The sequence below is a fragment of the Syngnathus typhle genome, linkage group LG14 (assembly GCF_033458585.1).
Source record: "Syngnathus typhle isolate RoL2023-S1 ecotype Sweden linkage group LG14, RoL_Styp_1.0, whole genome shotgun sequence".
Taxonomy (NCBI): domain Eukaryota; kingdom Metazoa; phylum Chordata; class Actinopteri; order Syngnathiformes; family Syngnathidae; genus Syngnathus; species Syngnathus typhle.
In genome coordinates this window covers 4170774-4184465 of record NC_083751.1, presented here as the reverse complement: position 1 = coordinate 4184465, position 13692 = coordinate 4170774, and the positions used below count along the sequence as shown (strand labels likewise).

General features: G+C 45.8%; 1 protein-coding gene and 1 non-coding gene across 7 annotated transcripts in view; one reads left to right on the top strand and one right to left on the bottom strand.

The window, feature by feature from the left end:
- The window catches only part of tle2b (TLE family member 2, transcriptional corepressor b), a 32907-nt gene extending 20456 nt beyond the window's left edge, over nucleotides 1-12451 (top strand). For 5 of the 6 annotated variants that reach the window (XM_061296590.1, XM_061296587.1, XM_061296588.1 and 2 more), the window contains 16 exons: nucleotides 548-610; nucleotides 2911-2985; nucleotides 3373-3553; nucleotides 4002-4018; nucleotides 4892-5032; nucleotides 5624-5677; nucleotides 7208-7375; nucleotides 7480-7621; nucleotides 7812-7981; nucleotides 8166-8242; nucleotides 8351-8600; nucleotides 8688-8935; nucleotides 9010-9157; nucleotides 9715-9865; nucleotides 9966-10042; nucleotides 10500-12451. In XM_061296590.1, coding sequence (XP_061152574.1) covers nucleotides 548-610; nucleotides 2911-2985; nucleotides 3373-3553; nucleotides 4002-4018; nucleotides 4892-5032; nucleotides 5624-5677; nucleotides 7208-7375; nucleotides 7480-7621; nucleotides 7812-7981; nucleotides 8166-8242; nucleotides 8351-8600; nucleotides 8688-8935; nucleotides 9010-9157; nucleotides 9715-9865; nucleotides 9966-10042; nucleotides 10500-10607 — 2070 coding nt within the window. In that variant the 3' untranslated portion in view covers nucleotides 10608-12451. The remainder of the gene's footprint in view (nucleotides 1-547; nucleotides 611-2910; nucleotides 2986-3372; nucleotides 3554-4001; nucleotides 4019-4891; nucleotides 5033-5623; nucleotides 5678-7207; nucleotides 7376-7479; nucleotides 7622-7811; nucleotides 7982-8165; nucleotides 8243-8350; nucleotides 8601-8687; nucleotides 8936-9009; nucleotides 9158-9714; nucleotides 9866-9965; nucleotides 10043-10499) is intronic. The other variant, XM_061296591.1, reaches the window with a different exon arrangement.
- Nucleotides 12452-13073: 622 nt separating this feature from the next.
- trnaf-gaa (transfer RNA phenylalanine (anticodon GAA)) lies at nucleotides 13074-13146 on the bottom strand. Its single transcript has one exon. It is a non-coding gene; the product is annotated as a tRNA-Phe (tRNA).
- Nucleotides 13147-13692: the final 546 nt, after the last annotated feature.

Genomic DNA, 13692 nt, shown 5'->3' with positions numbered 1-13692 from the left:
AAATCATTTAAAAAGTTTTCCCGTTATTATCGTGACCTACAATTTTGTTTAATTCAAAACAAAAACAAAATTTCTGAAAGGAAAATAAAATGTGGTTGCATAAGTGTACACATCCTCTTATTTGGCTGTGGGCAGAATGAGCCAATCTCATTCAAATTCATATTAGATAGCATTTAGACTGCCTCTGATTAACCCCAAATGCATTTCAGATTTTCCAGTAGGCTTTTCCTGACATTTATTTTTCATGGTCAAAAAGTTCAGCCTTGCGCAGGTGTACCTACTGAAGTGTCCAGTCAGTGAATAAGGGGGCCAAGACTAAGAAATATGATGGCTAGAGTGAGGCTGCTGAAAGGCACACTCAAGCTGTCCCTGTTCCACTCTTGCACCGACACAACCTCATTAGAAGCATGTTTCTTTGATGCGGCGAAGGCTTAATGTGCTGTAAATGTGGATCATATGCTCTGTGTTCATTGTGCACTTTGCCATATGTGATGTGATCGAGTAGCCTCTCTCGCTCGCTCACTCTCGCCATTTCCTCCCATCACAGGCGGAGATTGTGAAGCGTCTCAGTGCCATCTGCGCTCAGATCATCCCTTTCCTCTCGCAAGAGGTGAGTGTGATTCTCGATAGACAACCAGGCACATTTTACCTGGATTCGTTTGGACTGCGCTATATGCAAATCAATTTCATTGTTGACATTTATTTGATTTCTTTGATTAATCAGATTCAAATCGACATCACAAGGTAGTAGAAAGCGATTTTTCATTTCACTTGACTTTATTGTAAGTAAGTAATTCTTTGTGTAGCCAACTCAAATCATCATTGCTCATTGAAATGAATGGAAATGCATTCAATGCGTTTCAGTTGTTTTTGATTTTTTTTCTTTTAAAATAGAAAAACTACACTTGACATTATTGTACTGTATTAATCCACACAACCGAAACATTTATAGTGGAAATACAACAACTTTCTGTTCATTGCTTTAATCTTAGGCCATTTTTTTACAGACCCAACTTTTTGTCCTTGTTTTTTTTTTTGTTTGTTTTTTTTCGCAGCCAATTGACCTTCAAATTAGGTCTGTAGCGAATTCAATATTTCTCTTTCTCTAACCAAGTAGAGAGGTTTGGAGAAAGGTCAAGTATATAGCGGACCAATCTTTAGTCCTCGCTTGTTATGCACTTGTACATTCTCCAACTTGTTCAGCACATTTTTCTTGGCCTTCTTCAAGTGCATACAGTTTACTTTGCGGAACATTGTGAGGGGCTTTGTGAGGATTTGGGTCTAAGGCTCGCACTTGCCGGTAGCGACGAATCACCTGCTCTGCTTCCGCATTTGCACTCTTTGTAGCGTGAAAAGCCCTTTCCACTTCAGCTGTGGCTTCTTTCGGATGCTTCTGTGCAATTAGAGCAGGTCTGGAACCTTTTACAACGCTCGAGTGACTTCTGCGGCGTACCCTCGCTCTCGTTCCCCGGTGCGACATAAACTTTCTATGCTCTTGGCAATCCAATGTTGCAAAAAAACGACAAGGAAAATGTCTCCTTTCCTGCCCTTCACAGAGAAAGGAAAACACTTCTCCCGCTGAGATTCAACTCTTGTTGTATTTTTGGCCCTGAAAATGATGGGATCGTATTCAGACCGCAAGTTCAAAACGCGGTCCACCCACCAAGCCATCTCTGGAGGCTGGTGGCGTCCAAAACTACAGGTGGCTGGCAACGGGCTCAAAGCCGCAGCGTAATCAGAGACAGATTCCACTTTTTTTCTGGTTTTACTTCCTTAAACAAAAACGGTTCGCTATGATGATTTATGCGGGGGGAACTCTGTGCCCTTGTTATGGCCACATTGAGATTGTTATACAATGGCCACCACCAGTTTCAACAGTTTGGGGTTGCTCGGAAATGTTTTTTTTTTTTTTTTTTTTTTAAGATAAGAAAAACAGACAAGACATTGTATTATGGTTTTAAAAAAAAGTAGGGATGTGCTGGTAGTTGGGCTTGAGGAACCTGTTTGGAGGACTCTGTTGCCGCCTGAGCCAAGTTCATCCGTTTTTCATTTAACAAAAGTAATGTTTTCCTTAAAGTATTGATGTCCTAGTATTGGAGCAGTTTTTTTTTAGTCTAACAATCAGTACAGATGAACAGTATTGACATCAAACTGTGGAACCTTTAAACAGTGCAGCACTGTTTTTGTTTTTCCAAAATTAAAGTAGTCTGAAATCCTGCCTAGACTTTATTACAAAGTGGTTAAGAAAAAAAAAATTCTTAAAACAGTTCTAAGTGACTCCCAAATTTTTTCAACAGTATTCATGGAAAACATAAAATTGTCTTTTGAACAAAACTGTCTGAACATCTTCAAAGATGTTAGGAAAATGAAAATTGTGTACACATGTTCAAAATTAGTTATAGTTTCCCATCCATACATATAAATCTCTACTTGACTAAATCCCACTGTATATATATTTTGAGCCTGAGCACCACCTCTTGGAATCTCTTTTATTTTATGTAGAGAAGAACTTTGAGTTTCTTAAGTGCCAATTTCAACCACTAGGGGGCAACAGGACCTCGCCAGCAGAAAGCGCTTTTGTAACAAATTAGCCTTTTTCAGGTCAGGAAGCGCTGGCATTTAGCAATCTGCCCGAGGCCGCGTGTGTGACGCTGCAAACAATGTAAGGCGTTTGCATGTGCGTGCACAGAATCCAAATCATGTTTCTTTTGGTCCAAGTGTGAGCGCGCACTAATGAAGACAGAGGGAGGTCACGCCTCTGTCACTTTGATCAATATTGACCGTGTGTGCGTGCGTGCGTGCGTGCGTGTGTGTGTGTGACCGATTACATCGGGGCTCTGGATAAACATGCCGGATTTGAGTCTCGTGCAACTTTGAGCAAGTCATGTTTGTGTGTACTTGTACGTGTAGCACCAGCAACAGGTGGTGCAAGCAGTGGAGCGGGCCAAGCAGGTCACCATGGCTGAACTCAACGCCATCATCGGGGTGAGTCGCCTCCACGTTCACCACAGTCATTATGTCATATTTTGTTATTTTTATATGCTATCGTTCTTTTCTTGCCATTGTCTCCCCCGCCATCACATCCCGTTATCCCCCTGCTTACCTTTCCCTTTCTTTTTTTATGATCTCAAATCTGGCTTGATCGTCATCTCCACATCCTTTGCCTTCCTTAATGCTTGCTGATGATTCAATTTCCTCCTTTCCCGTCTTAATTTTTTATCCACCATGCCGCCCTCTTAATCCCGTAATCTCTTCCACCATCCTATCAACTTGCTCTGGTGTGGTTTCCTCTCTCGCACTTTTCTTGCTTCCATAATAATCTCCTGCTCCCCTCCTTCCCCTCTCCCTCTTGTATTTCCCCTGTGGCCACAGCAGCAGCAGCTCCAGCATCTGTCCCACCACGCCCCAGGTATCCCCCTGACGCCGCACCCGTCCGGATTGTCTCTAGGTGTGGGGGGCTCTGGGCTCCTGGCACTGACAGGGGCCTTGGGGGTGTCCGCCCACCTCGCCGCCAAGGACGAGCGCAACCACCTTGACCCGGAACATCTCCGAGGTACTTGCATGTATTTTGCTTTGTCATTGTTTCATGTTTTGTTTGACAGTGAACCAAATTGACAAGAGCGCTATCATCCCCAAGCGAACCTCGTTTGAACTATTCTAGATTGCTGGGCACTGTGCGGCAGAAGCTTGTACGCATGAACTTTCCTTCACCTCCCCGCCATTGCTTATCTGTTTCCGGCTCCATGCCAAGAGCCTCATGAATAAAACCAGGGCTGGAAAGATTTTTTTTTGAGGAGGAGAAAAAGAGCTGTTTGTGTCCAATCACTATTCTCCAATGGCCGGATGGACATCACAATATCATTTTGAACAAAAGGAGCTGTCGTAACCTTGGCTGACTGCTGTTGCCAACATCAGCACTGACGTCAACCTTTTTTCTGCTCATCCCTCTTATCTTCCTTTTTTCCCCTCTTCTTTTCATGTTTCCCCTGGCCCAATCCCAGAGGGAGCACCCAGCAGGGTAAGTACTTGTGTGCATGCGTGTGATGCGCACGCCAAAGTGTGTGTTGCCGCAGCTGTAAGATTTAGTCTCAGGAACAGAGCAATGGTCTACCTTAAATCATTTAATCATCGATTAATTAAAAATCAAATTAATTTTTGCTGTGTGATTTGGCCACTTGATTTGTTCAAATCCCACCAAACTTGCACCGGTGTGATTTTTTTTCGCGTTTGTAAAATCCCCCAAAGTGGGCAAAAAAAAGAATGAATCAATTTCAAGAAGGCAAGTATTGCATTTGCCGGGCCTTTTCTCGCTTTTTATGTCGGAACAGAAAAGCTCTCAGGTCCCCGCTGTCTGTGCATTAGTGAATTGCTAAATATAAAGTGTGGACTTTAAAGCGGCAGCGAATGGTGAGCTCAATTAACATTTGCGTTGGACATGGAGGGGAGTTGAGCTCCATTGTATTATTCCGCCTCTCCTCCTTCCTGTCCTCCTGGTGGGCTCCTTCCTTTGCTGTGATGATGATGATGCACCTCCCCGGGACTAGAAATAGAGCCCCCCCTCATGAAATGAACTCTGGCTGCCCAAACAACCCGACGCTTTGATCGGCTCTTCTGAGAGGGCCAGATTGTAAATATGCTTGCGCCGCCGCATAATGAGAGCCGTACCTCACATGAGATCTGACACGTGAAAGCCACACAACTCTTTATTTATTTATTTTTTCCAAGCAGCCCAATTTACATTTACATCTATTTGATTAAAAAAAAACAAAAAAAAAAACTGCATCTTCATCACTGATCTTTACTTTCTATGTGGACTGGAATTATTGTTGTTATGGAGTTGCTGGGAAAAACTGGACGACTTGAATTTCCCGTTGTGATGTCCCTTTTACAGAGTAAATCGGCGTCGTCAACAGACAGTCAGCCCCCGGAGGAGCGTCAGGGGCCATCGGGCGGTTACGCCTCCTCGCAGGGAGGGGCGGAGGCCAAGAGGAGACGCTGCGAGGACAAAGAGCCCATCGCGCCGCACTCATATGTACGTGCTCGCTTCATTTCTCTCCTTTCTCCTTTCATCACTTCTCCATCTTTTTATTTTTCTTAGTGATTTCTAATATTGTGATTTTTTTTTTTTTAATTCGCCTTACCTCCTTTTGATTTTCAATTTGAGGACCCGTCTGCGCCAATCATCTGCGCATTAATTAGGTTGCTGATGTCACTCATCACCGATGTCAATAAAGAGTATCAGGCCCCGGTGCTATCAAAGCTCGGTTGCCATGGCAACTAAGTGCCATCATTCTCGCCTTGGAAAGTAGAGAGCGATAGTGAGAGTGAAAGATGTCTAGTGGGAAAGTAGACCCCCCCCCCCCCCCTCCACAAAAAAAAAGTGGGCTGATGGAGAAATAGCAACTTGTGTGTGTGCGCACAATCAATGGAGCGCTTGTGTGGCAGCAGATATTTGGTGCCGAGTGTCACCGTGTCCGAGTGTGCATGCTAGACTGACAGTGGCCAAGAGATATTGACATATCGATCGGTGCACCGCGTGCAGGCTCCTTGGGTGTGAGTCAAGGTATCTCTTGGGTGTCCCTGTGGAAAAGTTCGAGCAAATATTGTCTTTTCTTGCTTGCAGGACAGCGATGGTGATAAAAGTGAGGACAATCTGGTGGTGGACGTGTCCAATGAGGTTGGTTTACCTGTCTCAGTTTTTACCAACCTTGTCACACCATTAAGAGCAATTTCATGAAATTATACTAAAAAAAAAAACATGTATAAAGTATGTCGTTAATTTACAGCACTTAATTGGCCATAATGCATTTTTTAAAGTTATTTTTGAAATTAATCCGTTCCAAAAAATCTGACTAAAACCAAATTCGAAATAATCCAATGAATCCATTCCAGAATCCTGTAATATTAACAAAAATGTATTTTATAGCAAATAATCATACTAGAAAACATGAGCCACCTCATAATCAGAAATGGAATGAAGACTGTTAACTGGTTCCCAGACAAAAAAAAAAGTGCCCAAGAAGTCCTGCATTCATGCTGGACAAAAGCTATAAATTTAGCGAGTTAGCGCTTATTTTCTGTTGTAATTGGAAATGTGAGCACTTAATCCATCCCTAGAGACTCGGCCCTTTGTCCTCTGCGGATCCGTTCACGTGTCTTGTGCATTTTATCTGTAACAAGGCCCCAAGTCACATAAACCTTGTGACACCGTGTCACAAGCCACATACGTGAAATACACGTGTGGCGTGATGATGGCGTGATGATGGCGTGAGCGCTGAAAATCAACATGGCTGCCCTAATTGGATCAAACCTCTCTCATCAATCACCCGTGTGTGTGTCAATCATCCAAGCCGCCTCGTGCTTCTTTTGACCTTCAGAAATGTGAATGTTTACGTTTAATGTCACGTAACGCCGTAAACACATTTTGTAATAGCTTGACAAAGAAGCCTCGTTAGGGTGTAATGGGATTCTTGAGCGTCGTCGAATTAGTTATTTATCCTTATTGTTTTTTTAATACATTTCTGACACGGCTGATTAATTCCGTAATCAACTCATATGACACAAATCACATTTATTGTTCCATAAAATTACAAGCGACGCGTCCAGATAGTTGTTGGTCCAGAAAATGAGTTCATTTGATTCTCTTTTGACCAGCTCAATATTTCTTTCAATATTCCTCCTCCCCTGCTCATTACAGTCTGCTGCATTCAACTAATCCTTAAAATGCATCTCCCAGTGAGCACTACGGTGTTTTTTTTTTTTTTTTAATCTAAAATCTTTGTATTTTCACGTGACTCAATAAAGCACAAGTGCTCCCTTGTTGGCACAAAAGTAGACAATTGTGTGTAATAACAGAGACAGGGAGGGGAGGGGCTTCTCTGCTCCATGCTCTTTGTAGTTGCTGACCCGGTGAGAAGTGCTAAGTCAAGCACAGGGTAAAGACTGTCGAGCGTGGGGAGGCAGTGGCGTTTTCGGCCAAAGTGATGAAAGCATCCCGGAATAGCCGACATCATCATCATCTTTTCTCCGCAGCAGGACAATATGTGCTGTTGTGCACTGCCGAATCATCAAATATGCCGAGTCGCCTGAAATCACCTTGTGGTCACCACGGTGCCAACATGTGCTTGGAATGAAGCCATGCTTGACTGAGAGTATTCATGTGAAATGAAATGATCTTTGTTGTTTTTTTTGTTTTTTTTATAATCAGGAGCCTAATTCCCCAGTTGGCACTCCACCTCATTCTCCCCGTGGGAACGGTTTGGACCGGGCCCCTGCCTTAAGGAAAGAGCTCCCGGGTTCCTCGGGCCCCGCAGAGCCACCCTCCACCCCCAACCCGTGCAGTCCCGCTCCGGGCAAGGCCAAGGATCCCACACAGGTAAAATAAAAAACTTGGTTTACTGTCCATTCCATCTAATTTCATGTAAAGTACCAGTTTCCGCCCATAAGTGATATTCTGAAATTTTTATTAATAATCCACAGACGGACAAGTCCCAGTCGCCCTTGTCCAAGTCCAGCACCCCGTCGCCATCGCACCGCGAGGCCCTCACCCCGGGAGCGCCCGGTCCCAGCACTTCCTGCCTTCGCCTGGTTAGCAAAGTGGCGTCTGCTGCGGACCCCCTCGGTGAGACCTCATCGAAATGTGAAAATATGATTGTAGTGGAAAATTGAACTTGGTTCGGTTGTTCGGATCAAAATTGTGTGCTTGTGTTCTTATCAGCCCTGCTGTGACCGTGCTTGTATGTTATGTCTTGTCCTTCCTCCCACCCTCGTTTCCTTTCCTCTTCTCCTTCTCCTCCTCCTCACTTTCCCAGCACTCCGCAGCCCCATGTCTGTGCCGGCCGGTTCGTACCCAGCTCACTTTGGCGTGGTGTCCCACGCAGGGCTCAACGGGGAGCTGGCCAGTCCCGGAGGATTTGGCGGGGCTCTGACGCTCTCGCCCCAAATCAGCGCAGCCGCCAGCGCCTACGCTCGAAGCCCCATGGTGAGCTGCGTCGTCTGTCCACGTCCGTGTTTGATTTAGAACCTGCTGTTTGATATGGAAGGCTCAATGGTTTGCTGGTGTAGTTTATCAGGCAGTGACTCTGTTGTGAAAGAAGTTTGCCATTACTGACCGAATGCTAATGTGATAACAATGTCTCAAGTCTTGTTTGTTTGTTTGTTTGTAGGTGGCTTATGACTCTCGATCTCACCTGAGGGCCCCGGGCCTGTCGTCCTCTCTGCCTGGCTCATCTGGCGGCAAGCCGTGAGTTTTCTTTTCTTTTTCACACCCACACAGTCATCAAGGGTTGAATTAAAAGATAAAAACATACCCAATTTTTTAAATTTTTTGTTATTAAAAATACTGGCACAGGGCTTATTCGTTCCACGTGAGCGCAGACGGCCAGATGCAGCCGGTGCCCTTTCCTCCCGACGCACTGCTGGGCCCGGGCATCCCTCGCCACGCGCGGCAGATCCACAGCCTGAGCCACGGCGAGGTGGTGTGCGCTGTCACCATCAGCACCTCCACGCGCCACGTCTACACAGGGGGCAAAGGCTGCGTCAAGGTCTGGGACATCAGCCAGCCGGGCAGCAAGAGTCCCATGGCGCAGCTCGACTGCCTGGTCTGTCCTCTTCACAAAACACAACATATTAAGAAATGCAAAAGTGTGATCACGTGGCGCATTTCCCTCATTCTCTCGTTCAATCAGAACCGCGATAACTACATCCGCTCCTGTAAGATCCTACCCGACGGGCGCACGTTGATCGTGGGCGGCGAGGCCAGCACGCTGTCCATCTGGGACTTGGCCACGCCCACCCCTCGCATCAAAGCCGAGCTGACGTCATCGGCGCCGGCCTGCTACGCGCTGGCCATCTCGCCCGACAACAAGGTGTGCTTCTCCTGCTGCAGCGACGGCAACATCGTCGTCTGGGACCTGCACAACCAGACGCTCGTCAGGTAGCGTGAACAATAGTTTGAGAATATTCTCGTTAATCTCTTTATCTTGCTGATGAAGTTGTCTGCTGCCACAGACAGTTCCAGGGCCACACGGACGGAGCGAGCTGCATCGACATCTCCAACGACGGCACCAAGCTGTGGACGGGAGGACTGGACAACACGGTGCGCTGCTGGGACCTGAGGGAGGGACGCCAGCTGCAGCAGCACGACTTCACCTCACAGGTAGCCGAGCACACGCAAACACGGATACGTGAAGCAATTACGCAGCACCTGGTGTGACTTCAAGAGTTGTTTTATTCGTGCATAAAGAAGAGAAATTGCCTTGGGCAGACATAGATATACAGGATGCACATCTTGACACGGCCGGTGAACATGAGCAGATAATTATTGACACTTGGACGAGAGAGTGCAAAATGCTGATTCATCAAGTTCTACTTTGATGACCAAATGTGTCCCTTGAGCCAAAAAGACGCGCACACATGCAGAACTTCAACACACAGTTACCGGATGCCAAATAATAGCAGCAAAAAAAAAAAAAAGCAAAGTGTGGAGATATAAAAGCTAAAGGGCAAAAACAGGAGAAAATGTCAGGAAATGAGGGATGAGGGTGAGGCACAGATAAGCGCGATGAAAGAAGGCCAACATGACACGAGCAAGAGAACAATGCAGGGAGGAGAGAAATATGGGAGATTGTGCAAAGATAAGACCAGAACGCGATAAGAAATGATGGATGGAAAAGTCAACATCTAGGTCGTGTGCTGCGTTTGAACCGCCTGCAGATCTTCTCGCTGGGTTACTGTCCGACGGGCGAGTGGCTGGCGGTGGGGATGGAGAGCAGTAACGTGGAAGTCCTGCACGTGTCCAAGCCCGACAAGTACCAGTTGCACCTTCACGAGAGCTGCGTGCTCTCCCTCAAGTTCGCCTACTGCGGTAAGCACTTTGAGCTTTTAGTTCAAAACCTGAAGAAACTTGATCCCTGAGAGCAGCATCCAAATTCTCTCCTTCCTTTCTCTTTTTGATTTGCTTTCAGGCAAATGGTTTGTAAGCACAGGCAAAGACAACTTGCTGAATGCGTGGAGAACCCCGTACGGAGCCAGCATCTTTCAGGTGACTTTTCTCATTTCAGTCCTTTTTTAGTTTAAAAGCTGCAAATTGCGGCCACACGCAAACCTTTCACCTTCATTAAGCGTCTGTCTGAAAGTTCCTGTTGGACCGACGTCTTTGTTGTACGACTTGGATGTCCTTCAAACTTTCCACTCGAGGTGTTGTTTTTGTTCCCGTCTGTGTCACAACAAGCACATTATTGATTTGGAGCTGAATTCTTAGCCAAGATGGAGACGTCGTACTGTGCCTGAAGGTCATGAGTGGTTCCTTTGGAGCCGCTAGCCACCATGTTCCATGGCACGACCCCTATTGACGTTCGCGCCTAATGAGCCTCGAGAGAGCCGTGTGTGATGAGACAGTGTGTGTTTATCATGTGATTGAATTGCAAATGCATCTTGAGTATTTGATGAGTCACATCTCTCTCTCTCTCTCTTTGTGGCTGTCCCTCGCCCTCATCCAGTCCAAGGAGTCATCGTCGGTATTGAGCTGCGACGTGTCCCCGGACGACAAGTACATCGTGACCGGCTCGGGGGACAAGAAGGCCACGGTGTACGAAGTAGTCTACTGAGATTCTGGTTTCCCTTGACAACCGCTCGCTCATCCCATAATACCGCGGAAGCCTCCCCCTTCCACCTTTACAGCAAGACTGGGCAGTGGAGCAGACAAGAGAAGTCAGACAGAAATGAAAAGGGAGATGAGGCACTATCTATGGATGAACCTAAAATCCACTTTGCTTGAGCGACTAACAGTAAACTGGTTCAGTGTCCAAAAAATTTGAATCTTAGTCAGCTTTGCCCAGCTGATCACATTTTCATTTTACAGGCTGCCATTTTGCTTTTTGTCCTGAGGCAAAATTTGAAGTATAAATGAGCGTCTGCTACATAACCGCTTGTTTTTTGCCATTCATGAAATGCAACAAACAGTTAAACACGCAAATACTAATTGAAAACACGCACAAAGAGCTGCTGTAGGCCACAACTCACATCTTAATACTCACGTAGACCAATTTGACCCAATCAAACTTGTGATGATACTCAACTAGACACATATTCAACACGTAAATTCAGCTGAAGCGGTTCGTGCATACTAGGTTCATCCTGAAATTCTACCCGAAAGCCGAGAGAGCGTGAGCGAGAGAGAATGTAAATGCAAAGGAGGCGGCTGCCTAATGAGGGCTGTTTCCTGATTAAGAGCTCAGCAGAGCAAGGGTAGCCCCTCACACCTCCCACCCCCAGAGGAGCACTGATAGAGCGCACCGTCGTTTCATTAGGCACGCGCACACACGCGCACACAAGGGAAGCTGTAATGAGGCCCACGCCACGCCGCCGCACGCTCTGCCCGGCGAGAGGTGTCACAAGGCTTGGGAAGCTCCCACGTCACCCGGGGAGGGGGGTTGAGTGGGAGACTCTCCTATCAGAAAAGACATAGCCAATTAAACAGCCTCTTTGCTTATTATCTCTGATTTCCTTCTGACGACGTCTAATGTGCGCCACTCTGTTCTCCTGTCAGCCAACAGAGGGCCCCACTAGTGTGCTCCCCCCCCCCCCCACACACACACACACACACTAATGCGCCCCTCACATTTCCCTTCCGATATTACGCAACAAGTTCTGCATTCATATGATTGCTGATTTTGTACTTCTTTCAAGGCTATTCTGTCCACTGTCCTTCATTTTGAATGCCTGTCTATAGTATTCAAGGTTGCCTGTAACAGATGTGTCAAATCTAAATGTGACTTCTTTTTTTAAGCAAAGGTGATAGGCAGCATCAACAAAGCCACTTGCCCTTTTAAAGTACATTTCATTGTGTTAATTTCTTTTCCTGAGCATCTAGGAAAATTTTGCACAAAAGATGTCATTTCTTCTCACAATAATGACTGGAATTGGGCCACAATGTGAAAAATAGAGAAGGCAAGACCGCTATTGATGCTACCAAGCACACCAAAGAGAGGAAATGCAACAAACTGACTGATTTACAGACTGTAAATTGTAAAGATTCAGGTGTGGGCATAAGGCTTTTGTGCAATGATCTATTAAATTTTCATGCGACAACGGTACCAATCAATTGGGAACGCAGGCCTGTTGCACTGATGATCTTTTTTTTTTTTAATAGTTTTTATTTTAGTGGGAAGTGTGGACCATGTTGATGCTTTTGCCTTTCTGCCTGTCAGCCACAGCACTAATTCTTTCCTTATTACACACACGCAGCTGTATGTATGTACAGTACATGTATGTTTGATTACCATGCATTCGTTTGTTTTTTCTTGTTACAATTCACAAGCTGCTGTACAGTTTGCTTTTCTTTAAAAGGCCGAGCAGGCTTTGTCCCACCGTGTTGTCTTTCCTCTCATGTGCTGTATAAATGAACTGATGCTAATGTAAAAATATGTGCAAAATAAACAATGTTCATGTCTTTGCTTTTTTTTTTCCTTCCAAACACAGAAACACACTGTACACATGCACAGACACACAAACACACAAACAGATACACACACACACATACACATTCATTCATGCATACACTAATGCATTCACGCATTCATACATTAAAAGATTAAAGTCCCTATGATCGTCACACACACATCTGGGTGTGGTGAAATTTATCCTCTGCATTTAACCCAGTGCTTCTCAAATAGTGGTGGGGGGGGCGCGTGTGACCCTGGGGAAAAATGCTTTTTTTTTGGCAGTACTACAATAAAGTGTAATTGCGCATTTACTCCAGCAGGGGGCAGTGGCGCTCTCATTGTTACCTCTGTCACGTTTGTGACAGTGCAACATTTTACGACTTACAAGACAAGTTAGGATAGTCACGGTGGGGAGGGGGGGGGCGCGAATAGTTTTCTTCTTGCTAGGGGGGGGGCGTAACAGAAAATAATTGAGAAGCACTGATTTAACCCATCCCAGCGCAGCAAAATGGGTCCCATTTTTATAGTCTTTGGTATGACCCGGCCGGGGTTTGAACCCACAACCTTCCAGTCTCAGGGCGGACACTCTACCACTGGGCCACTGAGCTGACAAAAAAAGGTTAGACCAGATGCCGAAACCCGGGATCGATCCAGGGACCTTTAGATCTTCAGTCTAACGCTATCCCAACTGAGCTATTTCGGCACATTAGGCACCATGCATTCATACATACATGCATTCATAAATACAAAAACATTCTCAACTATTCATTCAAGCATACATTCAGACACGCACGCACGCACGCGCACACGCGCGCACGCGCGCACGCACGCACGCACACGCACACACACAGACACACACACACACACACACACATACACTCACACACACATATATACACACACACACACACATACACACACACAGTCACATACACACAGTCACACACACAAACACTCACACACACAAACACTCACACACACAAACACTCACACACACAAACACTCACACACACAAACACTCACACACACAAACACTCACACACACAAACACTCACACACACAAACACTCACACACACAAACACTCACACACACAAACACTCACACACACAAACACTCACACACACAAACACTCACACACACAAACACTCACACACACAAACACTCACACACACAAACACTCACACACACAAACACTCACACACACAAACACTCACACATACAAACACTCACACATTCAAACATTCATAC